The sequence below is a fragment of the Lissotriton vulgaris genome, unplaced genomic scaffold (genome assembly GCF_964263255.1).
Source record: "Lissotriton vulgaris unplaced genomic scaffold, aLisVul1.2 SCAFFOLD_384, whole genome shotgun sequence".
In the NCBI taxonomy this organism is placed as follows: domain Eukaryota; kingdom Metazoa; phylum Chordata; class Amphibia; order Caudata; family Salamandridae; genus Lissotriton; species Lissotriton vulgaris.
Genome location: NW_028255135.1, coordinates 231737 through 259694, shown reverse-complemented (window position 1 = coordinate 259694; position 27958 = coordinate 231737). Strand labels below are relative to the sequence as shown.

Below are 27958 nucleotides of genomic sequence, written 5' to 3'. Positions count from 1 at the left end.
TTTGTATTTATTTTTTATTTTCAGCACATCATGCACGCTTTCATTTTGTAAGCAGCCATACCCCCACGCTTTAGCAGTGGCTGCCGCACACACCACTCACAGACACTGCTTTCACAATGGCGGCTGCTTCTTGTGTTTTTGGTTTTCAGCGTGCCATGCATGCTTTCCTTCTCGCAAGGGCATTTGTTCAGCAAGTTGAGAGCAGAGACAACAGCACCGCAGAGCAAACTTTTCTTGCCGGGGAATTGCCCTTTTGAAAACATTTATTTTCCATTATAGAAGCTTTTATTAAAAGACGCAAAGAAGAAAAAAAAGTTAAATCTCTTCACATCTCTTGAAAGAGTACAGCTAAAAATCTAACGGCGGGAGCAGCAGAGTTTAGATAGGCGAAAGCAGTTCCCCGGGTCTGGGTGAGGCTGCTTAAATTTTCTATGGCTGCCACTGTGACACTGTTACTAAATATGCCCTCTCGTTAGAGGACACAATAATTTCGTTTTCAGATAGATTCTGGATTTGTAATTTTCTTTGGTGGAGCAGAAAAGAGGCTGAGCAATGAAATTGTGTTTTCATGCCAGCTCTCCGAGCATTCAAGTGCGCAAGTGTTTTAAATGGTGTAAATATGCCTTGTTTTTTTCTTCGATTACCTAACACTGACAAGTACAGCATTGACACACAAGCACCCTGCTCACTACAAGCTCACAAAGACACAGCAAAGCTTCTCCTGTGACATTCGATTGCACTCAACCAAGTACACTTTATCGCGCACTCAAAGTCACACCTCTCACACTACACTCACATAGACATAGCTCTCATCCTGCAATCATATAGGCACATCTCTGACCCGTGCTTGTTAAGAGCAATGTAAACTTCTGTCATGGCTCTATTTTAATATGTCACCGATAGAGAGGTGGGTTCATTTCACTTGCGTGCACCAGGGTCACTAAGCGAGCACACCGATACCTGCCTGCAATAAGACACAGTTCATGCAATGCAGAGGCTGACTCAGGTAGCTCTGCACTTACGTGCTGTTATCATGCATATTTGGAACTGCTTGACAAGGTATGTGAGAATTGTCATGCCACTGCAGACTCTGGAACTAGGGAACCGAGTTCAAGTTTAAGGTTCAACATTCTGTGATTCTGGGCAAATCACAATCTCCCAGAGCCTACAAAAAAAATGTGCCCTTCTGCCTGCATGGTATTCCGATAAAAATGTCTTTATTTATCTATCTGTCATTAAAATAAATAACCACTGCCCACTCAGAGTGAAGTTCAGCACCTTTTTATGCAATACATCAAATAAGTCATCAGGACACAGTGCTGCATGTGCGACACTCAGTCTAGGCGGTTACACTTGCAGCATTATGACGGAAACTGGCAGACTTTCCTCCTCCTATTCAAAGATCACTGTTAGGAGGCCACTCAACACATAACCACACACACAAGCACACACAACCACACACAAACACAACCCCACACACACAACAACACACACGACCACTCCCAAGCACACCACAACACCCCCCCACACCCCCCCACACACACACACAACCACACCAAGCTTTGTCATAGCCAATAGGTTTCGCCTTTGGGACCTTTTAATTGTTTAGCCATGCAACAGTTGATGTGGTTGCACAAAGGATATTATGCTGCATAAATGAATACTTAGAAGGTCCCAAAAGCGAGAACTATTGGCTATGCCAATGCTTCATGTGGTTGTGTGTGTGGCTGTGTGTGTAGTTTGTGCTATATAAAAAAAAACAATTGCAATGCAATAGGTCTCACATTACTGAATCTTTGAGCTGCCAATGTTGCATTATTATTAGCAATGCCAACAGCTCAAACATTTATAATGCGAGACCTATTGCATTGCAAATGCTTGTTTATACTTCTTGCGAGCGAGCAGAAACTGCTGTCTATCTTCGGTGGAATAGCAAAGTCTCAATTTCCTCTCTAATTGACGGAGCTTGAGTTTTTGATCTTTTAATTCGGTGGTGAACCATTCGTGGGCATCCGAGTGTCTAGCACGATTGAATTTGGTGAGTTTGGTGAGTGGAGCATGTGCATCACTAGCAGACAATAGCCAGTCCACAATATCATTTTCCATGGAATTAACATTGGGGCTAAAAGTGGGTAGAGAGCTGGCTAGGGTGTTAATAAATTCCCGTTTGTCGAGGGTTCTCCACTTTCTTGTCAAGACTCCCGCCACCTTGGGGATCTTAATCCTGCCGTTGAGAATGGCTGTAAATTCAATCAGATGGTGGTCAGACAAATGTAGGGAGAAATTAAGGGCACCGACAATGTGAGGTTATAGGACCCTTTATGTGGGTAGGGGAAAATAAGTGCTGGGACAGATTTAAGTTGGAGAGTAATTAGGAGAGTTCTACAGCATGTGGCCCGCCAAGATCGTCATTGAACCAGTAGTTCAAGTCACCGATAAGTAGGACCCTAGCATGGTTCATGACGAGGTTGGCCATTTGCTCACTTAAGGAGAGTGTGAACGAGGGCATGGTCTGGGGAGGGGGGGGTGGGGGGGGGATAGATGAGCACCAGTACAAGAGACCCAGTGTTAGTGTCAAGTGTGATGACAATGTTCTCTACCTCTGGCAAGTCAAGGGAAGTCATAGTGACAAACGTATGGTTTTTATGTATAATGGCGGCAACACCACCACCCGTCTTCCCTGAGGGTCGATTGACAGCCAGGATAGTAGTCACTAGCGTCCAGCAATGTGATACCTGTGTCTGTTGTTATTGTGTATCGGGTTTTTGAAATTATATGGCATTGCAGCCTCTATCCAAAGTTCTGCTACGCAGCTGATTTAAGAGTCCTGCGCTTATTCACATGTACAGGCATAGTGACGAGGTAAGGTAATAAATATGCTTAAATAAATCAGCCTGGCTTTCCCTGCGGTGGGGTACTCGTGAAGCTAAAATGTACCGCTATGTCTCCATTGTAAAAAGAACTAGTGATGGACAGAATGCAGAACAATGTCATACATTCACCCAAGTACAGAGATCTGGGCCTAAATCCATCGTTTATTTGCTCACCATGCCATTCCAGTTTGGACCCAGCCATATGCAAATCAGTCTTGACCCTGCGCCCAAACGGAACAGTCCAGCCCGAACTGCCAGGCCAGGTCCTCCCTGGACTGGAAACAAGCATCCTAGGACCGGTTTCGGGGTTTCACCCTTCAGCCAGGATAGCTTGATTCCAGTGGCATGGAGAGCACGAGACTCACGTCTGAGCATACCGTCCCACTCGGGGTGACAAATGCAAAAAGAACTAGTGATTAACAGAATGCAGAACAATGTCATACATTCGCCCCAGTACAGAGATCTGGGCCTAAAACCATAATTTTTTTGCTCGCCATTCCAGTTTGGACCCAGCCATATGCAAATCAGTCTTGACCCTGCGCCCAATGGGAACAGTCCAGTCCGAACTGCCAGGCCAGGTCCTCCCTGGACTGGAAACAAGAATTCTAGGACCGGTTTTGGAGTTTCACCCATCTTCAGTCAAGATAGCTTGATTCCAGTGGCATGGAGAGCACGGGACTCACGTCTGAGCATACCCCTGCCACTCGAGGTGACATCAATTGTGTGTCTTTTGCTTTCCCGCCCTAAGTCTGCCAGGTATGCCCACCAGACATGGGTCCTGGGTTCACTGAGCCGCTGGAATCAAGCTATCCTGGCTGAAGAGGGGTGAAACCCCGAAACCAGTCCTAAGTTGCTTGTTTCCGATCCAGGGAGGACCTGGCTTGGCTGTTCGGGCTGGACTGTTCCCATGAGGCACAGGGTCAAGACTGATTTGCATATTGCCAGGTCTAAAATGGGGTGGCATGGTGAGCAAAAGAATGATGGATTTAACCCAGATCTCTTGACTGGGGGTTAATGTTTTGATTTGTTCTGCATTCCGTCCAGCAATTGTGTGTCTTTTGATGTCTCCATAGTTGCCATCAAGAATGTGTTGCTCTCTACTGAAGAAGGACAACTATCCTGAAACACGTGTCTAGAGATACACAGCACTGGCTACACCAACAAGGGTGAAAAACTAAAGCCTAACACCGAAGTAAGTGTTATGCACTGCATTTAATATGATGCATTGGGGCAAACTGAGTGTTAGGATGTGAGGCAGTGTGTGCCCACCTGAGGTTCCGTGACAATTGCAAGTGATGTTTTCGACTCGCACGAATATGGTCGAGTCTGGTATCTATGAACCGCAAATGACGAGTTTAGTGAGTGTGCGCAGTTTCACTGTGCTAACCTAAACCGTTCGCCTGTTACGTGGGTATTTCTATCTGTACCCACGGGTTCCATCTTAGATACGGCATCCATTTTGTCTCTTGCCCTCAAGTAGCCAGCGAACGGACGATGTCCGCTTCGCGACCCTGGGACTCCCAAGATATTTGCGGAAGACACATGTCCTTTGTAAGTGTCTTTATGATGAGGGGGATGCTACTGTAAAGCAGATGGCGCCGCTCGAGGCTCATCTTGCCGCACGGACTTATTGTTGCAGCCGTGCATCTCATTAGGCACGTCCCTTTGATGCCTGTATCTCGTGTTTCCTGATACCTCCCCTTTTACACCCTTTCCGATCTCTCCACTGTCTCCGTCTTCCTCTACACCTGTTCTTGTTCCTACTTCGATCTGTTTTACTGCTGATTGGAATGCACTAATGATGGGAAGATGGGTTTTTACAGTTGGGAAACGCCAAATGTTTCCGCACTTATGTTCCGGACCTTATGTGTATGAAAGCGACCAAAACGACCCCTCTGGGGGATAATTGCGGGAACCGGGTCATAAACTTTTGTGTCTAATGCAACTCTATGGGAAAATCGTGTATAAAAGGAGCGATCCGCAGAACCAATTTGAAGCAGTTACTCTGAACTACACTGGTTGTACTTCCGTGATTTCTGTGTTTCCCTGCAGTAAATAAACCTTGAATCTTTGACGTCGAAGGAAGTGTCCCGTGTCTCTGTGATTCGTACGCCGGAGCAGGTTACCCACGAAGGTTTCAGGTGTTGTGCCCTGGCACCGCTGGGTTCTAAATAGCCCAGTCCTTCAGTTGGCGCCCAACGTGGGGCTGCATCAGTGGTACCGGTCCAAGCCCGACGATCGTGAGGAACTTCGTGTGAAATCTCCGAGGGAAGGTGCACTCCGCTTCATCGATCCTGTTGTCGAAATAAGTGGCCCGAAGACTTTTCCCGCGAAGATTCCCGCCTCCTGACGGCTGCGACGGACTGCTGCCCTGACTGTAGACCTGTTTTGGCGCCTGGCGTAGACCTTGGTAGAGCGAGACGATTGACGGGCCTTCCTGGTGACGCCATCGATCTTTGAGTTAAGTATTTGTGGGTCGCTCCCGGAGTCCTTGGTTGTTGACACTTTAGAGAGTGTTTTTTTTTGTTGACGCTGTGAGAGTGTTTTTGTCGGTGACACTTTGCTAGCGTATTTTGTTGTGTTGTTTGACGACTGCAGCCGCCAAAAACCGAGGGTTTTTGCTTTTTGCTGGGACTTGGTAAATCCCGTAACCCTTGAAGTTTGTGAAACTCGGCTAGTGTGCAAGATGCCTAGTCGCAGTACTTTGTTTAGTTGTTTCAGACCTTGTGGTGTGGATTCCCGATTGGAGGACTCGTGTCCGATACCTCCGGTTGGAACTCCGACTTATGAACTGTACAGTAAACATGGGCTAGGCCCGATTACTTTTAATGAATACTGGATTAAATATACGAAGAAGGACGGTGACCTTCGTTGGCCACCTCATGGTAGCTTTGAGACCCCGATCTTAGATAATCTAGAGATTAAATTGTTCGAAAGGAAGGAAGCCATGTTTGATGCCTTTCGGTTGTGGCGTAAAGAAGCCAAACAGAAAGAAATCAGACAGACTAAACGAAATCAGAAAGATAATGTTGCCACCATAGTGAAGAAAGCAGAGCAATTTCAGCGCGACAAGGAGGTTAAGGATAAGGAAGTGTTTGATAGACTACAGCGTATGACCGTTGATAAATGTTATCCCGCTTTGCCTACGGAATCGGAAAAGAAGGAAGAGTCAGTTGAGGATCCTTTAATGTCTTATCTTCTGAAGTCGCCACCTCCGTACGTACAGGGTACCGCAACTCCTGTGGTTCCTGCCGTACCTATTCTTCCGCCTATTCTTCCTCCGCCTGTTCCTCAACCTGCACCCGCTCTTCCGACTGTTCCTGCTCCTTTGCCTGTTGCTATCCCTACTGCTCCACCGCTTCCACATACTCCTGCTCCCGCTGCTGCTCCTGTTCTGTTAACTCCTGCTGTCGCTACTGTTTTTACCCCTTCACTTGTTAGTCCTGTGTCCTATACTTCTCCCTCGACTCGTTCTCGTACTACTCCTCTTGCGGCTAGCTTCGTTCATTCGCTCGGACCCGTTCATGGGTCCGCTGGTTCCGATGGTCCTCAGAGACGTAGTCAGCTTCCTGGAAACAGAGAACGCGTTGCGCTATATAATATGGCGATGGGTTGGATGGTAAACCCTCTTAGAAGTCCACCCCGTGTTGTACTCGAAACGTTTTGTCAATTCAATATACCAACCCAGAGATACGTGTTCGATGAAATGTGTAAGTTCCTTCGCGATCAGATATCGGCCGATGCGCCTGACGAGGTGCTGGCCGCTTTGTCTGATCTTCAGCTTCAGTTCTCAAATGGACTGATAGTGGATACCAACGTTCGACGTGCTGTTGAGCGGTTGCTATCTTTTCGTCCCACTCCGATACCTCATGCATTGTTTGTTGAGGATATTGAAAGACAGCCGGATGAGTCTGGTCAGTTTCCTATGCGTGAAGTGCCACCGGTGTGGATGCCAGCTGATCCTAATGCTAACCCAGCGACGCTGGCGCATTTCCAGAGAGTATGGATACATCTCCCATGGAAACGCTCGGAAGTGTTACAGGTGAAGCAATCTTTGCCTGACCCTCGCAAAAATCCTACAGGGTATTACAAAGAATTATCGCAGCTTGTAGACGCTACAATAATGAATCTTGCCGATATTGATATGTTGTTCGGCAATGTCGTACCGCAACCTGTATGGGCTAAGATTCGACAGGAAAATCATCCGAATGAATTAGGTGGTGACTGGGCTGCCATCGTGGCGGCGGATGGGTTACAAACTGGTGGGGCTAAACCTGAGCAGATGATTACTGCTCTTCCTCAACGAATAATAGCGTTAATGAAAACTCTTATGCCGGCTATGAGGGTGAATTGGGACAAATTATCAGCTTGTAAACAAAAGAAGGATGAGAGTGTCTCCGACTTCTTTACGAGGTTCGAGGAGGCTTTCATTGATCATAGTGGTCAGGATATGAGCACTGAGGGTGGTCAAAGGTTGTTCGTGGACAAATTTGTTTCAAACTTATTGCCCGAATTGAGCAATAAATTAAAGAATTCGGAAAGTGCATGGGCCGTTTCTACCTCAGCTCAGATATTGGCTACAGCACAATATTATGAGAATAGGGAGAAAGAGGAGAACGACCGTGCTGATAAAAAGACGAAAGAACTAAAAACTAAAGTGTTGTTGCAACAAGCGTATCCTCCGCGTTCAAACCAGAATGCACCCCAACAGAATAGAACGCAGTTGCAATCGAATCGATCACAGCCGCGTACTGATTCCTCCTCCCAAAGATCGTCGTTAGGGTACAACCAATGTGCTTATTGTAGACAGGAGGGGCACATTAAATTCAATTGCCCTGTTTTGAACGATCGAAATAGTGGTAATTCGTCCAAAGGAGGTCGTGGTGGTTCTCATCAGGTATCACGTGGTAGGGGTCGTGGTGCTCAGAATGATCGTTCCGATAACTCCTCTACTTCTAATAATTGTTTCGATCAACGTGGATCAACGCAAGGACGATCTGCGCAGTACAATGTAGACGATTATTACGTCGATCAGGGAACTGACGACAGTAATTACTAGGACAGCCAAAGACAAGGAGAGGGAGTGGTATCAGTTCCGGTTGATCAGAGAGGGCCTTACGTCGCAGTTGCTACATCGGGCGTCGTTGAGCCTTTTCTGTTGGACACTGGTGCAGCGAAAAGTTCCATCAAGCACTCGAAACTCCCTGGCGCACCTTTGTCTGGCTTAACAAATGTTTCCGTTGGATTCTCTGGCGCCCCTGTTAGCAATCCAGTTTCGTGCCCTTTGCCCCTTACGATAGGGCCACGTGAGCTTCAAGCTCCGTTAATTTTGACTACTGGCTGTGGTGAAAATCTTTTGGGTCTGGATTTGCTTAAACGTTTGTATGCAACTTTGTATTGTTCTCCTGCGGGTGTAAAGCTTACGTTAGGAGAGAGGGTTGTCTCTCCTATGTATTTGTCTCTCGATAAGCTTCCACCGGAATTGAGTTCTCTTCCTACATCTTTGTGGGCGACAGGTCCCAACGATGTGGGCCTGCTTGATATTTCCCCTTATGTTGTTCAGCTAAAATCTAATGTGCGGTTGCCACGTATTCCCCAGTATCGTATCTCTCTTGATGGTAAACGAGCACTGTTAGCGATCATTTATGATCTGATCGAGAAAGATGTTATTGAAGAAACACGGGGAAACGTGTGCAACAGCCCTGTACTGCCCATTCTAAAACGTACTGATCCTTCGAAACCACCTGTTTATCGCTTTGTTATCGATTTACGGGAGGTTAATAAAATTGTGGTTCCTCAGTTCCCCGTTGTGCCTGACATCACGGCACTACTGACTCTGATTCCAGCTTCTGCATCGTGGTTCTCGGTGATGGACTTGAAGAATGCGTTCTTCAGCATCCCGATTGCCGAAGAGAGCAGAGACCTTTTCGGTTTCTCTCTCGGTGGACGTAGCTTCCGGTTTAAACGCGCTCCTCAGGGCTACTGTGAAAGTCCGTCGATTTACAGTCAAGCCTTGAAGGGTCAACTGGATGCGTTTCGGTTGCCGGCTGGTGCGGCCTTAATCCAATACGTCGATGACCTATTGGTGGCTGCTGATACTCAGGACATTTGCAAAATTGCTACGGTGTCGTTGCTGCAACATCTCTGCGAGTTGAATCATAAGGTGTCCCCTTCTAAACTCCAATACTGTTGTCAAGAAGTAGCCTACCTAGGTCACTTATTGTCAAAGGAGGGAAGGAGGCTGACCCCAGAGAGAATTGCAGCAATTGCGCGAATGGCTGTGCCAACAACACAAAGAGATGTGCGTGCCTTTCTAGGTATCACGTCGTACTGCAGGCAATGGATTCCTAACTTCTCATTGCTAGCGAAACCATTAGTGGCTCTTACGTGCAAGGATGTTTCAACTCCTTTACCATGGACGGAAGAATGTCAGAAAAGTTTTTCTGAACTGCGTGATTCATTGTGTTCGGCTCCTGTGTTGGGTACTCCCGACTACAGTAAGCCGTTTACATTATATGTTCACGAGAGGGAAGGTTGTGCTTTGAGTGTCTTAACGCAACCTTTTGGTGGTAAGCAACGTCCATGTGCATATTTTTCCTCGACCTTGGACCCAGTAGCTAGAGCATTGCCGAGTTGTTTGAGAGCAACTGCGGCAGCTGCGGTCTCCATCCGACAATCAGCAGGACTGGTCATGGATAATATGCTTACGGTGATGGTTCCGCATGCAGTCGATACTCTTTTGAATCGTACGAAAACGCAGCACTTAACGAGTGCGAGATTGTCTGGGTACGAATTGACGTTGCTGGCAAGTCATATCCAAATAAAACGTTGCAATGTTCTGAACCCGGCGACTTTGTTACCAATTAGCTCAGAGTCAGATGAAATAACAGAACACGATTGTTATTTGAGGACGGAAGAAGAAACAAAAGGTCGAGTGGACCTTAAAAACACCCCATTGGAAGACCCAGATGGAACACTGTATGTGGATGGTTCGTGTTTTAAGTTGCCGAATGGCGATGTGACTACCGCTTATGCTGTTGTAACGTTGAATACTGTTGTTGAGACTGCAAGATTGAATCAGAATTCTGCCCAAGCTGCAGAGCTGATCGCTCTCACTAGAGCGTGCGTGTTAGCAAAAGGGAAACGTGTGAATGTGTTCACCGACAGCCAATATGCATTTGGCGTCGCACATAGTTTTGGACGATTGTGGAGAGAGAGAGGTTTCTTGACGTCGCACGGTACGAAGATTCAGCATGGCCAGCTTGTGAATGATCTTTTGGATGCACTGACGTTGCCTAAGCAAGTAGCGATTGTTAAATGTAGTGCGCATCGTAAGGTGACGGATGATGTTGGTCGTGGTAATGCGTTTGCGGACGAGATTGCTAAGGAGACTGCCCGGAACCTTAGCACTCGAATGTATGTGACGAGTTCGGTTAGGTGGCCTATAGAGTCGAGCATGTGTGAAGACACTATTGAAAGTGTGAAAGAAATTCAGAATGAGGCCACCGAGACTGAAAAGGCGAAGTGGAAAGAAAGTACGGGAAAGTTGGATGCGAATGGTTGTTGGATTGATTTGTCAGATCAGAAAAGATGGTTGTTACCCGATGCGTATGTGCTGGCCGTTGTGACAATGGCACATGGGTTAGCCCATATTAGTGCGAAAGGTATTTGTAAGTTGTTGTCTCCTGTATGGAAGAATGATGGTATCACGAAATGTGCTGAACGTCTGGTGAAGAATTGTATGGTGTGTATGATGTACAATCCTGGCAAAGGAACCCCAACTCCTCCTGGCAGTTTTGCTCCCCCTTCATGTCCCTTTGAGGTGATTCAATTGGACTTCATCCATATGGAGCGATGCAATAACCTGAAATACGTTTTAGTAGTGGTTTGCGCATTCTCCCGATGGATCGAGGCCTATCCTCTTAAAGACAATACTGCTTTGTCTACTGCGAAAATCCTACTGAAGGAATATTTTCCTCGGTACGGAATGCCTAGAGTCGTGTGGTCAGATAACGGAAGTGAGTTTGTGGGGAGCGTGATGAGGAGTGTATGTAAGGGCCTTGGAATTAATCAGAAATTCCACAGCGCCAATCATCCTCAGTCAGCTGGTTTGGTTGAAGGGTATAACGGCACCCGTAAACTGAAACTAGCAAAGATTCAGGCTACGACTGGTCTTTCGTGGCCTGACGCTTTACCCTTAGCATTACTGTCAACTAGGGCGACTGTGCACTCCCGAGTAGGGCTTAGTCCCTATGAAATAGTGTTCGGCCGTCCTGCGAATGTTTGGGGGGTTCCTAGGCCAGGAATGTTCTGTGATCTTGAGTACCCAATGTTGATAGATTATCTTCATGACTTGACTGCTAAACTGAGGTTAATTCACCAACAGGTTTACGACGCGCTGCCGACGCAGACGGAGGGTCCAGGCCACCAGCTCCAGCCTGGAGATTGGGTGGTGACGCGGAACTTTTCGCGCAAGAACAACTTGGACCCGAGGTTTACCGGACCCTACCAGGTTCTCCTCGCCACGAGGACTGCTGTTCGTCTTGAGGGACGGAAGAACTGGGTGCATGCCACCCACACGAAGAAAGTCCCTATCCCTTTGCCGGCAGACCCGTGGGTGAGGAGAGGCATTGCATCAACTGAAACAGAAGGATTGCCGGCGTTTGTTCCTTTTAGCGACGCACAGCCTGTTGGAGAATCCTCAGCGCAGCAGAAAGACTCTGTTGAACAATTGTCATCAAACGACTCAAGACCAGAACACTCAGCTGATCAGCAGGACGCTGTCTCTTCAACGGATCCTTTGTTTGACGAGCAGACACGTCCTGGGAAAACTCAATACTTTTTGCGATCTCGTACTAAAGACTAATAAAAGATCCTGTTCTGTCCCTTGACAATTGTATTATCCCGTTTTCCGTGATCAGTTCTGAACATTCATATTATTGTGATTATTCTTGTGTATATACATTGAGTTTCATTCCTTATACTTTTGCTCCCACAGCTGAGAGACATTGTTTTTGCATATATATATATTGTGCATTAAAGGCCGTAGGGCCGCGCGCGCACTTCCTTCTGGTTAGTAGGTCTTGACGCTAGGTTAAAGGCCGTCGGTTCCTGGGAACTCCCAGGGATTGACTATTGCTACACAGAACGAAGTGCGTCAAGAAACGTTGCGGACGGTCGTAGGGAATGGCATTCTCGAAGCTGAACGATTTGGAAGGAACACAGGCTCATAGATTCAAGCTGCAGCAACTTAGTCGTACCAAATGTTTTATATTCCAAATATTTGTATTATTGTTGACTGCTTCTGCATTATTGGCGGGTGGGGTGTATTACACAATGTCTTACTTCTTACTTTCTGCTACACCTACTCCTACCCCTGACCCTAAACTTACTTCCACTATTTCCCCTCATTCCTTTCACATCTTACCGGAACACGAGCAGGCTAGACGTGCAGAATTTCGCAACAATTCCTTTATTCAGCTCCTTCATCAGCATCAGTTAGTGGTTAACACTACTAATTGTTGGGTGTGTGGGTTGATGCCACATACTACGGATAAGGGAATTCCATATCTGGTGTTACCGTATAGTTCCCAAGGGTCAGCTCGAGCATTTCAAACAATGTTTCGAAGCGCATTGGGTTTCCACCCCATTCGAGAACCACGTTCCCCCTACTCTGGTCCTACCTCGTATCAGAAACCTTTGTCAATAGCAATAGAGGACTTAGACAGCGATATCTATGATCCCTCGCTTATTCCCGAAGAAGAGGTACAAGCTTACAAGGTCCTGAGTAGAGGCGAGTATAGTGTGTTCACGAGTGAAAAGCAGCTTAAAAGCTCACCTCCGATATGGGTCGTACCCCACATTGGTAATTATTGCCTCATGGGTCGTGGCCGAAGATCGCAAGCCCGACTTGGAGCGAGTGCTTGCATTGAAAATTACATTCTGCCGATGTTCTCGTCCCCTGTGTTTCTGGCTGCCAAGGGTACATACTTTATCTGCCATGATCGTGCATACGCATGGTTGCCCGCTGACTTCATGGGCTCATGTTTCATTGCAAATCTGTTGCCTCCGACGTTCACTATAGATGCCTATTATCACAAGACTAGAGTTGTGAGAGGCGTAATTAGCGAAGAGGATACTGCCGGTCAAGAGGCAGGAGACTTTTTCAAGGGTTTCCTCCCGTTTTGGGGACCTATGGTTAATAGTAGGAACCTGAGACAGTTGACTCGAGTGGTAGAATCGACAGCTAACATTACTGCCAGTGCCCTTGGTAATATCACCACAGAACTTCAGGCGGATAGACTTATGACGTTACAAAACCGTATGGTTTTAGATGTCATCTTAGCAGACCGAGGTGGGGTATGTAAGGTGATCCATTCGAGCTGCTGCATTTTCATTCCAGATAATGCTCCGACCGTCTATCAAGCCATCTCTAAGTTGCATAAAATCTCTGAATCCATACACGTGGATGTAGGGGATTGGACGCTACTTGGGTGGTTTTGGGGCTTGATGTCGACTTGGGGTTGGAAGATTCTGATGATCATCGGAGTCGTTGTGGCATTCCTGTTCACGTGTTGCCTTTGTGTGCAGTGCGGTCCTGCCTTATGTGGCCTCTGTGCTACAACGTGTATGAGACAGCCTCCTGTTACCAAGGGGACTCGGTTGGACAGAGCTATGCTACAACAACATCTAGATGGTCTGATGAATATCGAGTATGATTCCGACTAGTGCTTGCCTACATGAGGGCAAAAGGAGCGTCTGAGGTTCCGTGACAATTGTAAGTGATGTTTTCGACTCGCACGAATATGGTCGAGTCTGGTATCTATGAACCGCAAATGACGAGTTTAGTGAGTGTGCGCAGTTTCACTGTGCTAACCTAAACCGTTCGCCTGTTACGTGGGTATTTCTATCTGTACCCACGGGTTCCATCTTAGATACGGCATCCATTTTGTCTCTTGCCCTCAAGTAGCCAGCGAACGGACGATGTCCGCTTCGCGACCCTGGGACTCCCAAGATATTTGCGGAAGACACATGTCCTTTGTAAGTGTCTTTATGATGAGGGGGATGCTACTGTAAAGCAGATGGCGCCGCTCGAGGCTCATCTTGCCGCACGGACTTATTGTTGCAGCCGTGCATCTCATTAGGCACGTCCCTTTGATGCCTGTATCTCGTGTTTCCTGATACCTCCCCTTTTACACCCTTTCCGATCTCTCCACTGTCTCCGTCTTCCTCTACACCTGTTCTTGTTCCTACTTCGATCTGTTTTACTGCTGATTGGAATGCACTAATGATGGGAAGATGGGTTTTTACAGTTGGGAAACGCCAAATGTTTCCGCACTTATGTTCCGGACCTTATGTGTATGAAAGCGACCAAAACGACCCCTCTGGGGGATAATTGCGGGAACCTGGTCATAAACTTTTGTGTCTAATGCAACTCTATGGGAAAATCGTGTATAAAAGGAGCGATCCGCAGAACCAATTTGAAGCAGTTACTCTGAACTACACTGGTTGTACTTCCGTGATTTCTGTGTTTCCCTGCAGTAAATAAACCTTGAATCTTTGACGTCGAAGGAAGTGTCCCGTGTCTCTGTGATTCGTACGCCGGAGCAGGTTACCCACGAAGGTTTCAGGTGTTGTGCCCTGGCACCGCTGGGTTCTAAATAGCCCAGTCCTTCACACCCTCCTTCCGTTTTAAAAGGCTCCCTTGAGCTAATGAGCTCTAGTTGCATTTACAGCACCCCCAAAGAATGTGTTGCTCTCTACTGAAAAAGGACAACTATCCTGAAACACATGTCTAGAGATACACAGCACTAGCTGCACCAACAAGGGTGAAAAACTAAAGCCTGACTCCAAAGTAAGTGTTATCATGCACTGCATTTATTATGATGCATCGGGGCCAACTAAGTGCTGGGATATGAGGCAGTGTGCACCCATCCTCCTTCTGTCTGCCATCACGGTGTGTTGAGAGCGTAGTTAACCAAGAAGAAACTTCCCGGTGCATGCATTCCCTGAACGAAGGGACATGAAGTGGTGTGGTATGGCTCACTGGTTAGAGGCGGCAGACCTGTAAGCAGAGAATAGCCCGGGACCAGGGTTCAATTCCCGACACGGTAGGGTCTTGGACCAGGGTCAACGGACTCGATAATTTTCGCCTCAGTGCCTACTCTAACCAGGGAACACACTCGGCAACTCTGGGCATTAAGCTTGCCTCATCTCTACAACGGCCCCCCACAGACGCCGGGGATGCCTGGTTTCACCCTGGAGATACCCATAAAGGGACCATCTCACAGAGAAAACCAGGACGGGTTCCCTAGCGGTCTACAGCGCCAGGACACTCGGGTAGAGTAACAGTGCGCTTTACAATAATACCACATTTATGAAGAACAGAGCTTGGGAAGACAATAGTAGTAAAGATTTGGACGTGTGAACTATTGTTCCTGCTAAGAAACGCTCTATCTTGTTTAGAATGAATTAACCTCCATTTATAGTCGATGATTTGCTATGCCTTGATGTGCAGCCGACATACGTTTCTATGTTTGAAGCAGCTACCGGCAAAGGAGACTGGAATGTGGAATGGGTCTGGAGTGCTTCTCCTCAGAAGCTCTAGCTGGTTTATAATACGCTTTACTTTATATCCGATGAGTTGCCATCTATTACCATCCACCCAGACTCCATCCAGCCACCGTTACAATCATCGAGACATCCAAATATCGATTCACACATTTGTCCCCCCCCCCCGATGTACCCCCAATACCCATCCACAGCTATCCTTGCATCCACTCCAGACACACAATAATTGTACATGTAGCCAGCTTTGTTTTCATTTCTATCCTGAGTCCTGGTGCATCAATGACATTAGGAGAATTAAAACTGTAGCAGAACCTTTTGCTAAAGCAAAAAAAGACACGCAAAAAAGGACCGATTGGTACCTAGAACTGCCCGCCCCTCCCACACTGTAGGCAAACAAGAACCGAACACTCACATATCTGCTGCACATGGCCACTGCAAGACTAGAAAAAGATCCTGAAGAACCAACCCAAAGGAAGAATCCGCCAGACAGACGCATGACATGAAAGTGCACTCGTAATTCGCCCAGCTTCTCGCTAAAGTCGTGCAATGAGATGCCTGAAGTCCCAATAGTATCGCCCTCATCCATGATTTAGCCGCACGCACCTCCTGGGCCAGCACTAGCAAAATAGCTTCGAAGTTCCAGTTTCACTTTCGTTTTGGAGCGTCAGGCTAGAGGAGCACGCGTGACGTAATATTTAGCGTGCTCTGCTTTTCCTTTATAATCCAGCCTTACACAGCACTGTTTATACAAAGAAGGAACGGGTGTGAAACTACACACGAAAGGGCACCAAAAAAGCTTTGTTTGGAATCAAATGCTCTAACAAATCGCCCAACCTTGCTAACACGCTAGGTATATTTTCTAGAGATATAAATACAGTTTTAACAATCAATTAAAACAGGAGCCAATGTATCTATCTAATATAATAAAGCCTTTATTACGTACAGTCACGATAAAAATATATTTCCGTCCAATAAAACATGCAGCAACTTGCTTAATCATAAAGTAATTAAAACAACGCAGTAATGGCAGCATTCGAGTATCGACCAAAGAGCCAAGTTTCCCCCAGTCCTCTTTCTGTGTCAACGACTACTCGCTTTGGATTGGCTCTATTGGATGGAATAGCATTGCCCGCTGTGTATGTTCTTGTCGCTGTCTTTTCCACTCTTCAGGCAGATAAGATGAGTAAAGAGATTTGAGATACAGGTGGCATCAGCCCCCGAGCGCTTGTAAGTGGAGGGGGCTGAACCTGACGCATCTTTCCAGTGATCCGGTCAAGATAATAGGCTGATCGATCCCCAGTTCGAGGACTTCTACTCCACAGCTGAGGTGCGCGGGCATTGGAATGTTGGGAAATCATATTGTTTCGTATGGTAGAAGTTTAGTCACGTTACCGCACATCCTAGACCATGCTTCATATTGACGTGTAGTCATAGGTACTATAAGTGGTCGAAGTGCATACAAAAATTATGGAAACTGATCCTGAAAACAGTGGGGTCGGCCGGGGTCAAAGACGTGACTGAAAATAACAATATATATATATATATATATATATATATATATATATATATATATATATATATATATATATATATAATATATATATACGGCTCCAGTCGCCGAGTCACAACCACCGCGGCTCCAAATCGAAGAGTGCGTCGTCGTCTAGGACTGACTCGACCAAGTCCTTATGTATAAATCAATCCTCTACCCACTGGCACAGGAAGACGACGCCATGTTCTGCTTTTACCAAAAAAGTTTTATTTTACAAGTCGGCTGCTGGGACGCGTTTCGCCCGTTCACCAGGCTTGTTCACCACAGTGCGAGTAAAGTTTGCATTACTTAAAGCCCACTTACGTTCAATTACGTGAATGAAACTACAATTCAATTGCCACTGAAAACAGACTCGTAGTTTTTACGGGTCGGGTATTTTAAAAAGCGGTAACACATTCTTTTAACTCTTATATTTTTGTAAACATTTACACAGTCGGTTTTTAAAAAAATGCGATTTCATTCAGAGCATTTAATAAAGTGACTAGTGCATACGAGTGTCAACCGACGTTAATAAATTAAGCGCAAGTGCGCATGAATACCAGTGTGCTATACATAAATCCAATTAGTAGCAAACAATCAAATACATAGGAATTGTACCGCTATGTATTCTGTGATTATTATGAGTTTAGCCCTAGTCGGCAGTTTTGTTGGCGGCATATTTCATGTCTATCATTCTCTAGTAGTCTTTAAACATATACATCAAAGAAACCCAAAATAATGAAAAAACTGTTAAAAACAACTGCAAACATTGAAAGGGTGTTTTTCTACTGCTTGAGAATTAAAGGTGTTTATGAAGATCTTCTTCCATGTTGAGACCTCCCGGGTACTTGCTATTTAACTTAATTATGTACCTCGACGCAAGTTTTCGCAGCTTTTTCCCATAATTACCACCTCTTTCACTTTTCTTGATCGCATCTATCACAAAGTAAGACAGTCCTGTCAAGTTTCTATCATGCATTTTGTCAAAATGTCTTGCGACAGGATATGTCTTATCACCATTTTTGATGGCTCGAAGATGCTGCAAAATTCGCATATGAACAGGGAGGGTCGTGCTGCCCACGTACTTCAAGCCACAAGGGCACTGAAGCACGTAGACAGCATGATCAGTTTTGCAGTGGTAGTGCCCTTTGATTTTGAATTTTCTGTCTGAGAGGTTGGATGTATATGTTGAGGTGTTTTTACCATGAATACATGCCTTACATTTTAGACATTTTAAAAATCCCTCCTTTTTAACCAACCACAATTTGGTTGTTTTTTTGGGGAGAGGAACTTTCAAAGTGTTGCTTACCATCATTTATTTGAAGCATCTGGCTTTTCGGAATGTAATCTAGGGTTTCTTGGTGGCAATTTTACCTAGAACAGGGTCACTCCGTATCAAATGCCAGTGCTTATTGAGAATGCTTCTAACCTGAGTATGCTCAGTATTATAGGTATTTGATGTATATGTTTAAAGCCTACTAGAGAATGCTAGACATGAAATATGCCGCCAACAAAACTGCCCACTAGGGCTAAACTCATAATAATCACAGAATACATAGCGGTACAATTCCTATGTATTTGATTGTTTGCTACTAATTGGATTTATGTATAGCACACTGGTATTCATGCGCACTTGCGCTTAATTTATTAACGTCGGTTGACACTCGTATGCACTAGTCACTTTATTAAATGCTCTGAATGAAATCGCATTTTTTTTAAAAACCGACTGTGTAAATGTTTACAAAAATATAAGAGTTAAAAGAATGTGTTACCGCTTTTTAAAATACCCGACCCGTAAAAACTACGAGTCTGTTTTCAGTGGCAATTGAATTGTAGTTTCATTCACGTAATTGAACGTAAGTGGGCTTTAAGTAATGCAAACTTTACTCGCACTGTGGTGAACAAGCCTGGTGAACAGGCGAAACGCGTCCCAGCAGCTGACTTGTAAAATAAAACTTTTTTGGTAAAAGCAGAACATGGCGTCGTCTTCCTGTGCCAGTGGGTAGAGGATTGATTTATATATATATATATATATATATATATATATATATATATATATATATATATATATATATATATATATATATATATATATATATATATATATATATATATATATATATATATATATATAACTTTCAGGTAGCTGCACATATAATTATGCACACACCTGTAGTGTCCGGCACAACACCTTAAATGAAAAACAAAAACACATTAAACCAACTCTGCCCAAACGTTTTAGAACCACAATCCACTTTTTAGCATAGCAAACTTTCGGAACTTAAATTTAATGGACATAAATCAGGTATTTTTTAAAATACAACTAAAGTATTGTGTGGTAGCACTTCATTTACAGACAGTACATTTTCCATTTAAATGGGCACAACATTTGTACTACAGGTTTACTGATAACACTATATAGCACACAAACGATATTGTCTGGAAATTGGTTTACAGTGAATATTTATCATTTGTGCATCACCAAGGAAAAGTGTCTTTATTTTAGATCCCATTAAACTCTTAGCTTCCATCACACTTCAGAATTACAAAAAAAGTTCTTCATTTTTGCTTTCCAAACTTCTGAATGCATGCAGTTCTTTTTATAAGTATTTATATTTTGTTAATACAATTACAATACCATTTTGTTGTTTGTTACAAAAATGACGTCCTACAGCCTTTTTCTTCAGCAAGATTGTCACATAATTCATTTTCTTTTCTTTCTCTGCATGCAAAGTGGGAGGAGTTTGTAAACACCAATCACCATGTTAAAAAACTTAAACCGCAATTTGTCAGAGTCAGAAGATATAGCTTGTCAATTGACCTCTGTTACTGAAGTGCAGCAAATGTGACAAGATAAATACAGAACTACACATTTTTATTTATTGCTTGGACTTTCACGACCCACCTAAAATCGGCATCTGACCTACAAGTGAGTCCCCTACCCACAGTTTGGGAAAAACTGAACTAAACCAATAGTGAGGAATGCCCTATTTTATGTTATGAAACCTCTGTTGGTTAATGCAATCACTGCAGATGTAGCTACGAGTGGATCGACAGAATTGACTCCTGGATGGTGCAGTGGGTAATAGTGACTTGCATTTTCAGTCCTACGAGGTCCCCTCAACCTGTGACCGAACATACTGTGAATACATAAGCCTTTATTTTTAAATTGCTTTTACACACAGCACAAGTTAAGCTGCTGCAAAATGTGCAAACTGATTTAGTCTAAGATAAAGTGCTTTTAAAATATAGACTTTAGTTCGGGCAAACATTTTAATTTATGTTTATTAACCCTTTCGATGCTGATGACGAGCTCAGCTCGTCATCACCCACGGGTGTCGTGTGCTGATGACGAGCTGAGCTCGTCATGAACAATGGTGATCAAAGCTTTCCAGCACACAGGAAAAATCCCCGCAGCAGCCATGTGGTTAAAAGGACACACTGTAGAACTGAACTGGTAACACCCTTGCATTACCCCATTAAAAGAATAAGTCTTTTTCATCATTAAGCTTCAAGTTAAAGCCAAAGCTAGCGCCTAAGCAGGCTTTACATTTACTGAATAACCAGTTGCTTACATTCACATTTATTTTTGGTAGCAGGCACCATGATGACCTCACTTGTTTCTTCTTTTGCTCTCTGCCTCTCTATTGGTTCATCAGCACAGGAGGCCCTCTCACTTTCCACCAAGGCATCTCCATGGTGGCTGTTTTTTAACAAAATATAGAGGAAATTTGTTTTGTGAAATTAAAACACGTGGGCATGTTGTTCTCAACAGACCCCTCCCACTTCAACCTCTGGGTAATATATATGTTCAGTGGCAGGCAGATGATGGGGTCCTTCGAAGAGCCATCTGTGTCACCTAGTAAAGTTGGAATGCCAATTACTATTTTCCCATGGGATTTATCGATGTAACAATCTGATGTATTGCTTTTTATCAGAGGATTACATGGGTAATGGCCAGCTTTTATTACATTTTGACAGTGATTTATTCTTTTAGAACGTATAATTCCAACTGTAAGTAATCAGTAATGGACCTTAAACCCACCACCATCATTTTTAGGTCTGGCTAGAGAAAGTTTTTGTTTTGTTGTACGATTAATGTAATGTCAAAAAGCACTACATCATTTTAATAGTAATGTAGTGTAGAAAAAGGGGCCTTTGGTCAGCTTTCTTTAGATTATGGTTTGTTGGACGGTCAGTGAAATATATTTCAGTCAACAGGATAGCATGGCTATTATGAGTTACTGTGGCCGCCCTCTTTAGCTATTAGTCTGGTTCGTAGTGTCTGTCTTATTGTGGGTCAGGTCATATGATAGGCCTGCTTAGTTATTTATATATTTAATACAGTTTGTTTTATAACATAACCATTAAAACTGATTATGTTATTTAACAATACAACACATTAAAATAATAAACCCACATTTATTTGTTATAAAAATCAATAATTGAACTACAGTGCTCATACATTAATGTTAAACTTTCTAAAATAGGTGAATATAAAATGATCCAATCATCCGTCATCACCTACTTTCTAGGTTGAATCGCCTAACATATTCTGTGCTCTTCCTCTAGGTGATTTTAAATTCATCAACTAGACAAATTCCTATTGAAATTGTCCTTTTCATTTATACCAGAACACCACAAAATAGTTTTGTCCTTTCCACAAGCGATTTGGTTCAGGTAGATGAGACCTGAGTTAACCCCTTCGATGCTGATGACGGCTGGGGGCCGTCATAAACCCACCCAATCGCGATTCTGCCGCACAGGCGCAGAATCGCGGCCGCGCCCAAGGGGTTAATGTTTCCTGTTGCTCTTTGCAAAGAATCCATGAAACTGCATTTGGTAAGAGTACCTTCCATTAACGAGTAACACTTTGCAAGGAGAATTGACCAAGTCTCATCAATTTAGTCACCTAACTTTAATAGATGACTTGCCTTTAATATGTCACACCAAAGCCTTATAAACGGTACACTTTGAAATGTCTTCCTGCGACTTCATTGTGTGCTGAAAAAGGCCGCATTCATGGTTTTCTTGAAGTGTGCGTGATCTTGGAATAAAAACAATCGTACTGGAAATGCTTGAGGTAGTTGTTGCCAGCCATAATGTATTGGCAATGTTTGGTATATTAATATTTAGTTAGCTAACAATGTTCTAACTATTAAAAACCAAATCTGCAGAGTTAGGAAGCAGAATACTTCATTTATTTAGCTCAAAATCTTTTATTCTGTTTTAAGATATTCTGTATTTTTACTCTCTTTAATTACTTTGTTGCTTGCTATTCTTGGTACTGTGTCTCATTCAGCTGCCCCCCTCCCTTCCACCCCCTAACATTTTTATTCAGATTTGCTTATCACAGAGGTATAGTTGGAGTAACATCATTAGCTTTTGTCTGGTTTTTGCACCCCTTGTTTTTCACTTTGTGTTTGGGCGAACATTATTCAGTGAACAGTCCGAGTTTGTGTGGATGTTGATTTGCATATGTTCATTGAAGAAATATTAAAGAGGTGTGAAAAAAAAACAGAATCAAAAATCGCAAAAAGACTAGAGTTATTTAGATGAGTTGCATTCGGGAACATTTGTTTATCCAAAAGAATTGCTTGTTTCCTCATTTATTAAAGGATTTTTTTTTATCCAAAACATCACCACTTTCTCTGCTCTTTTAGTCTGAAACTGAGTATTTAGAAATATGCTGACTTATAAATTGAGAAAAACTGTCCTCATTTCAGAATGTCTGAATAGATAATGTTGTATATCTTCATTAAAATTAGCTTTTATAGATACTGTGATTGCTGTGCAGATTCTATGTCAGGACCGGAGGCTTCAGATTATGCTATATCTTCCTTCGCTTTATTAACATAAAGACTCCACAGCAGCTTAGGAAAAGATATATAACAGTGAACAACAAAATGCTTTAAGGCCTAAAGCATTTGACGGAACGTTCAACAGATCAAAAACAACAACTCCCAAGAGTCTCTTGTATATTGGCAGTCCATAGTCCTTCCACTCTGTCCATCACCGCTATAAACCCGGCCTTCTCTTCCTCTTCCTCCTCTTTCTTCGCTGCTCCCGCAGCCAGATAAGTGCTTTTCTTGTTTCCTTATAAGTTACTGGTTGTATTGTATGTACGATCGCTGGGGACTCTCCCCATGGTTTATTTCCATTACAGAGTCCCCAGTCGCGGGAACGTTCTTTCGTCCCTACGCGACCTTTCTTTCCCGTTGTGTGCGGTGAGTAAGTAAGCCGCCAGGGGGCGCCCTCGCGTCTCGCCGACTCCTCGGCACGCCTCCGCAGTTACAGGGGCCGCGCCGTGGAGTCTGCCTGCGCAGGAGCCAGCCCTCGCGTACCCCTCTGACACCTGGTGATCCGGGTCTGTGCTTCCCTGTTTCTGACGCCCCATTGGGGTCTGTATTGCGGCGTTGACCGCGTAAAACGCCTTCGGGTGAATTTTGTGCACCTCATCGATTGTGTGTGGCTTAGCGCGCTTGAGGGGTGCGGAGACTCGGTCCCGGCGAGGAGAGTCTGCGCGCTGGGGGGTCGGTGCAGCCCTACCTGCCACGTCCGTTGGCCCAAAAAGTGATCGCAGTCAATTGGTCTGCCCATACCCGAGAGACATCTCGATTAACGCCCTTCTGGGTGCCTTTGGTGTTGCTCCTGTGCTTCGTAATGGAGGGAGAGTACGAGGAGGAACCCTACTCCTACCTACAGGACGACGAATTCTACCAGGCGGTGGATAATTCCATTTACCGCTGCGTGACGGAGGTGGTGGGGCCTATGGAGGACCGCCTCTCCGCCCGCATTGTGGAGGAATGCGCAAAGCTTGCGTCCGCGCATGTGGCCCCGGCCCCCGAACTCCCGGGGACATCAGGCGGATTGCCGCCCGCACCGAAGAAGCCCTGCAGGGAAGGCCCGTCCTCGGAGGCCCAAGGAGTGGACAGGGGCGCGTTTGAGCGTCTCAGGGACGCCTTTTTGGCGAAGGCAACGGCAGTGCCCCCTTCCCCCTTGGCGGATCCGGGTACTTCGGGGGACGTGTCGACGGCCCCCGCTTCTCCTGTATACGACTCTCCGGACACGGATGACGACGGGGAGTCGACCCGATCTTGGCTCCCGTCGTCCTCAGCCAAGGAGATGCCACGGGATGAGTCGGGCATGCTGGACCCGGACGAGATCGTCCACCCACGCTCCGCGGGTTGGACACCGGGGGAGACGGTGGCGAAATTTGTAGCGGGCAGGCTGCGCAAGCCGCTGGAGAAGGAGGCAAGGGGTTGCCTGCGTGGGGAGTGCCCTAGACCGACTTTTGAGGGTAAGGTAGCCATGACCCCTGAGCTGGACACCAAAATGGCCACCTTCTTGGCGAAGTTTATGAAAGACCCCAGGAAGGGTATCGATCGGTCCTGGCGATCCTGCCAGGACAAGCTGTTGGATGCAATGGGGCCTGCCACGAAGATCCTCGACATGGCGGAGGAGGCGAAGGCGAATGGCACCGTCATTTCACCGGAGGTGCTTTCTAATTGGGCCCAAAGGGTGATCGTGTTCCTAGGCAACGCCAACTGCGCCTTGTCTACCGAACGGCGGCGTTCACTCTTGATAAAATTGGATCCGAAGTTGGGGGATCTGGCCTCGTCGGAGGCGGGCGCAGTAGCCCAGGGAGGCCTCTTTGGCGAGTCCTTTATCAGGGAGCTGGGCAAATTTGTGAACACGTTCACATCTCTGGACAAAGCTCAGTCCAGCATTAAACGGGTGTTTCACCAACGTTTCTCCGGAGGGGCCGGTCGCGGTAGGGGCCGCGCGACCGGCCGTGGCCAGCAAACCACCAATAAAGGACAAGGCTCCGGCAGAGGCCAGTACCAGACCTCAGCAAATTTGAACAACTTCTACCCCACCAGAGGGCAGCGCTTCGGCGGCAGAGGGTTCCGGAAGAACTCTGGACAAGGAAATGCCTCCGGTAAGTGTACTTTGTTTGGATCAAGTTCCAATTGGAGGGAGGTTGGCAACCTTTTACGGGGAGTGGGAGTTGCTCACTGCCGACGCTTGGGTCTTGCAAACTGTACGTGGGTTCCACATAGAGTTCTACGACCAGCCCACGCAAGCGGTGCCCCCGCGTCCAATGGTGTTTTCAGAGTCCGACGCGCGGTTGATAGACGGGGAGGTCTCGGAACTGCTCCGCAAAGGGGCCATCCGCCTATCAACACGCCATCCCAACGGTTTCCTCAGCAATGTCTTCTTAGTGGACAAGACAGATGGGGGCAAGAGACCTGTGATCAATCTCAAAGAATTCAACGGGTGGTTGATCTATCGACATTTCAAGATGGAGGGTATCCACCTCCTTCGAGACGTACTCTTCCCTCGGGATTGGATGGTGAGACTGGAACTCAAGGACGCCTATTTGGTCGTCCCCATCCACCCACCGCATCGTCGTTTCCTACAGTTTCTGTGGAACGACAGGGTGTTCGAGTTCACCGCACTACCGTTCGGTCTGTCATCGCCCCCCTGGTGCTTTACGAAGGTGCTCCACCCGGTGGTGGAGTTTCTCAGGAGTCAAGGGGTTCGGATGTTGGTGTACTTGGACGACATCCTCTTCATGGGGCAGTGCCCGGAGGTGTTGGCGGGCCAGCTTCGGCAGGCCGTGCACCTCCTTCAGAAACTGGGGTTCGTGATCAACGGCTCCAAATCGGTTTTGGTTCCCACTCAGAGGATTACTTTCCTGGGTTTCGTGGTGGACTCGGTGCAGGCGGTCTTGAGCCTGCCAGTTCGGTAAGTCGCGAAAATACGACACCTGCTTCGGCAGACGATCTCCAAAGATCGCACTTCTTTGCGCCATATCGCCAAGGTGGTAGGGCTTCTGTCGTCCTCCATCCAGGCGATTTTTCCGGGGCCCCTGCACTACAGGGCGCTCCAGTGTCTCAAGGCTCAGCACCTACGACGCGGGATGAGCTACGATCAGTGGGTCCCTCTCACGGACGAAGTGAAGGAGGAAATGTCTTGGTGGCTGTCTCACATGGAGGCGTGGAATGGTCGGGCGATCTTCGGATCGGCCCCGGACCTAGTCATCGAGTCCGATGCCAGCAGGTCGGGCTGGGGCGCCCGGTGCGGGGATTTCTCCACCGGCGGCGCCTGGTCTTCAGAAGAACAACGGTTGCATATCAACTGTTTGGAGCTCCTGGCGGGCTCCTTCGCAGTCCGTTGTTGGACCAAGGATTCGGTCGAAGCCTGTGTTCTACTGAGAATGGACAATGTTTCAGTGGTCCGTTATGTGAACCATCTAGGGGGTCCTCGTTCCCGCGCGCTGGCGGATTTAGCGAAGGACTTCTGGGACTACTGCCTGTCGCGCCACATTGCGGTGACAGCGGAGTACCTCCCGGGTCAAGCCAATCAGGTAGCGGATTGGCACTCCAGGCACCTCAGGGATGCCAGTCAGTGGAAACTGGATCCGGAAGTCTTCCGGTGGTTGCAAACTCTTTGGGGTCCCTTCTCGGTGGACCTGTTTGCGTCCCGTCTCGACCATCAGCTGCCGCGTTTTTTCAGTTGGAGGCCGGACCCTCTGGCGGAGGCCACGGACGCCTTTCTTCAGGACTGGAGTCGGGAAAAACCGTTTGCGTTCCCCCCGTTCTCCATGATAGTGCGGACGGCGGCCCAAATACGCCGCCAAGGAGCGGAGTTGGTGTTAGTTACGCCGCTCTGGAGGTCTCAAGTGTGGTTTCCGGTTCTTCTGGAACTTTCTTGGGATTTTCCAATCCTACTCCCCCTGTTTCCTCTGCTCCTGACGAATCCAGATCGGGAACCGCATCCTCTCGTCACGCAGAGCTCGCTCCGCCTCGTGGCATGGAGGCTCTCAGTAGACGCTGGTCGCTCCCAGGCCTTTCGGGGTCGGCTGAGCACCTGCTCTCCAAAGCATGGGCCGATAGTACGACGAAGCGTTACAGATCCGCTTGGCTTAAGTGGATGCGTTGGTGTCTACGAAGGGATTTGGATCCCTTGGTCGCGGGCCTCGTTCCCGTGCTGAATTTTCTGGCTCATCTAGCCGACAAGGGCTTGGCCTACAGAACGATCAATGCGATTCGATCGGCTATTTTAGCAGGCCATGATAACATCGATGGTCACCCGGTAGGGGAACATCCCTTTGTTTGTCGACTTCTGCGGGCTATTCACCTCGCCTTGCCCCCTGAGCCCAGGTACTCCGTCCTTTGGGACGTCAATTTGGTTCTGAACTTGTTCCTGTCCTGGCCGGTCAATTCCTATCTGTCTCTTAAGGAGCTTTCGGCAAAATTAGCCATGTTGTTATGTTTAATTTCTTGTAGACGCGTCTCTGACGTGCGCGCGCTGGATATGTCTGCACGCATTTTTTCCCCGGATGGGGTCACTTTTACCGTGGGCCGACGCACCAAAACATCGTCGCGATCCATTTCCTATCCAGCTTTTCTAGACACTCCTAAGTTGTGTGTTGTGCAATGCCTCAAAGCATATGAAGACCTGACCTTGGAATTGCGTCCCCCGGGCGAACGTCAGTTGTTGATTGCCCTGCGGAAGCCACACAAAGCTGTCTCCTCCCCCACTATTGCTCGGTGGGTGCGGTGGGTCATGCAAGAAGCAGGCATCAATACGTCTCTCTTTGGAGCACACTCTGCCAGAGGGGCCATGGCCTCTAAGGCGTTCTCGGTGGGTGCTCGCTTGGAGGATCTAATGCGAGCGGTGGATTGGTCCTCGGATTCCACCTTTAAGAGGTTCTATTTTAAGCCTGTGGTGGATTTGGCCCAGTTGGTGGTAAGTAAGCTTTGAACTAGCATAATCTGAAGCCTCCGGTCCTGACATAGAATCGAAATTTGCCTAGCTTACGTAACGGTAAGTTTCAATTCTATTAAGGACACGGAGGCGAGGATTATCCCGCCCAGACTACACAGTGGTGTCTCTACCCACCCGTATGACAGTAAGTAAAGCGTTTTCCTTTACATTGTCTGTACTGTATCAGTCACTGAATGCTCCTCGCCTT

The 27958-nt window shown here is 46.4% G+C and overlaps 2 protein-coding genes across 3 annotated transcripts in view; one reads left to right on the top strand and one right to left on the bottom strand.

The window, feature by feature from the left end:
- LOC147659220 (proteasome assembly chaperone 4-like) overlaps positions 1-16109 on the bottom strand; it is a 71484-nt gene extending 55375 nt beyond the window's left edge. The window contains exon 1 of one of the 2 annotated variants that reach the window (XM_086951878.1): positions 15856-16109. In XM_086951878.1, coding sequence (XP_086808004.1) covers positions 15856-16029 — 174 coding nt within the window. In that variant the 5' untranslated portion in view covers positions 16030-16109. The remainder of the gene's footprint in view (positions 1-15855) is intronic. The other variant, XM_086951879.1, reaches the window with a different exon arrangement.
- Positions 16110-16567: 458 nt separating this feature from the next.
- The window catches only part of LOC147659219 (uncharacterized), a 231440-nt gene continuing 220049 nt past the window's right edge, over positions 16568-27958 (top strand). The window contains exon 1 of the mRNA XM_086951880.1: positions 16568-16770. The gene's annotated coding sequence lies outside the window, so the exon portion shown is untranslated. The remainder of the gene's footprint in view (positions 16771-27958) is intronic.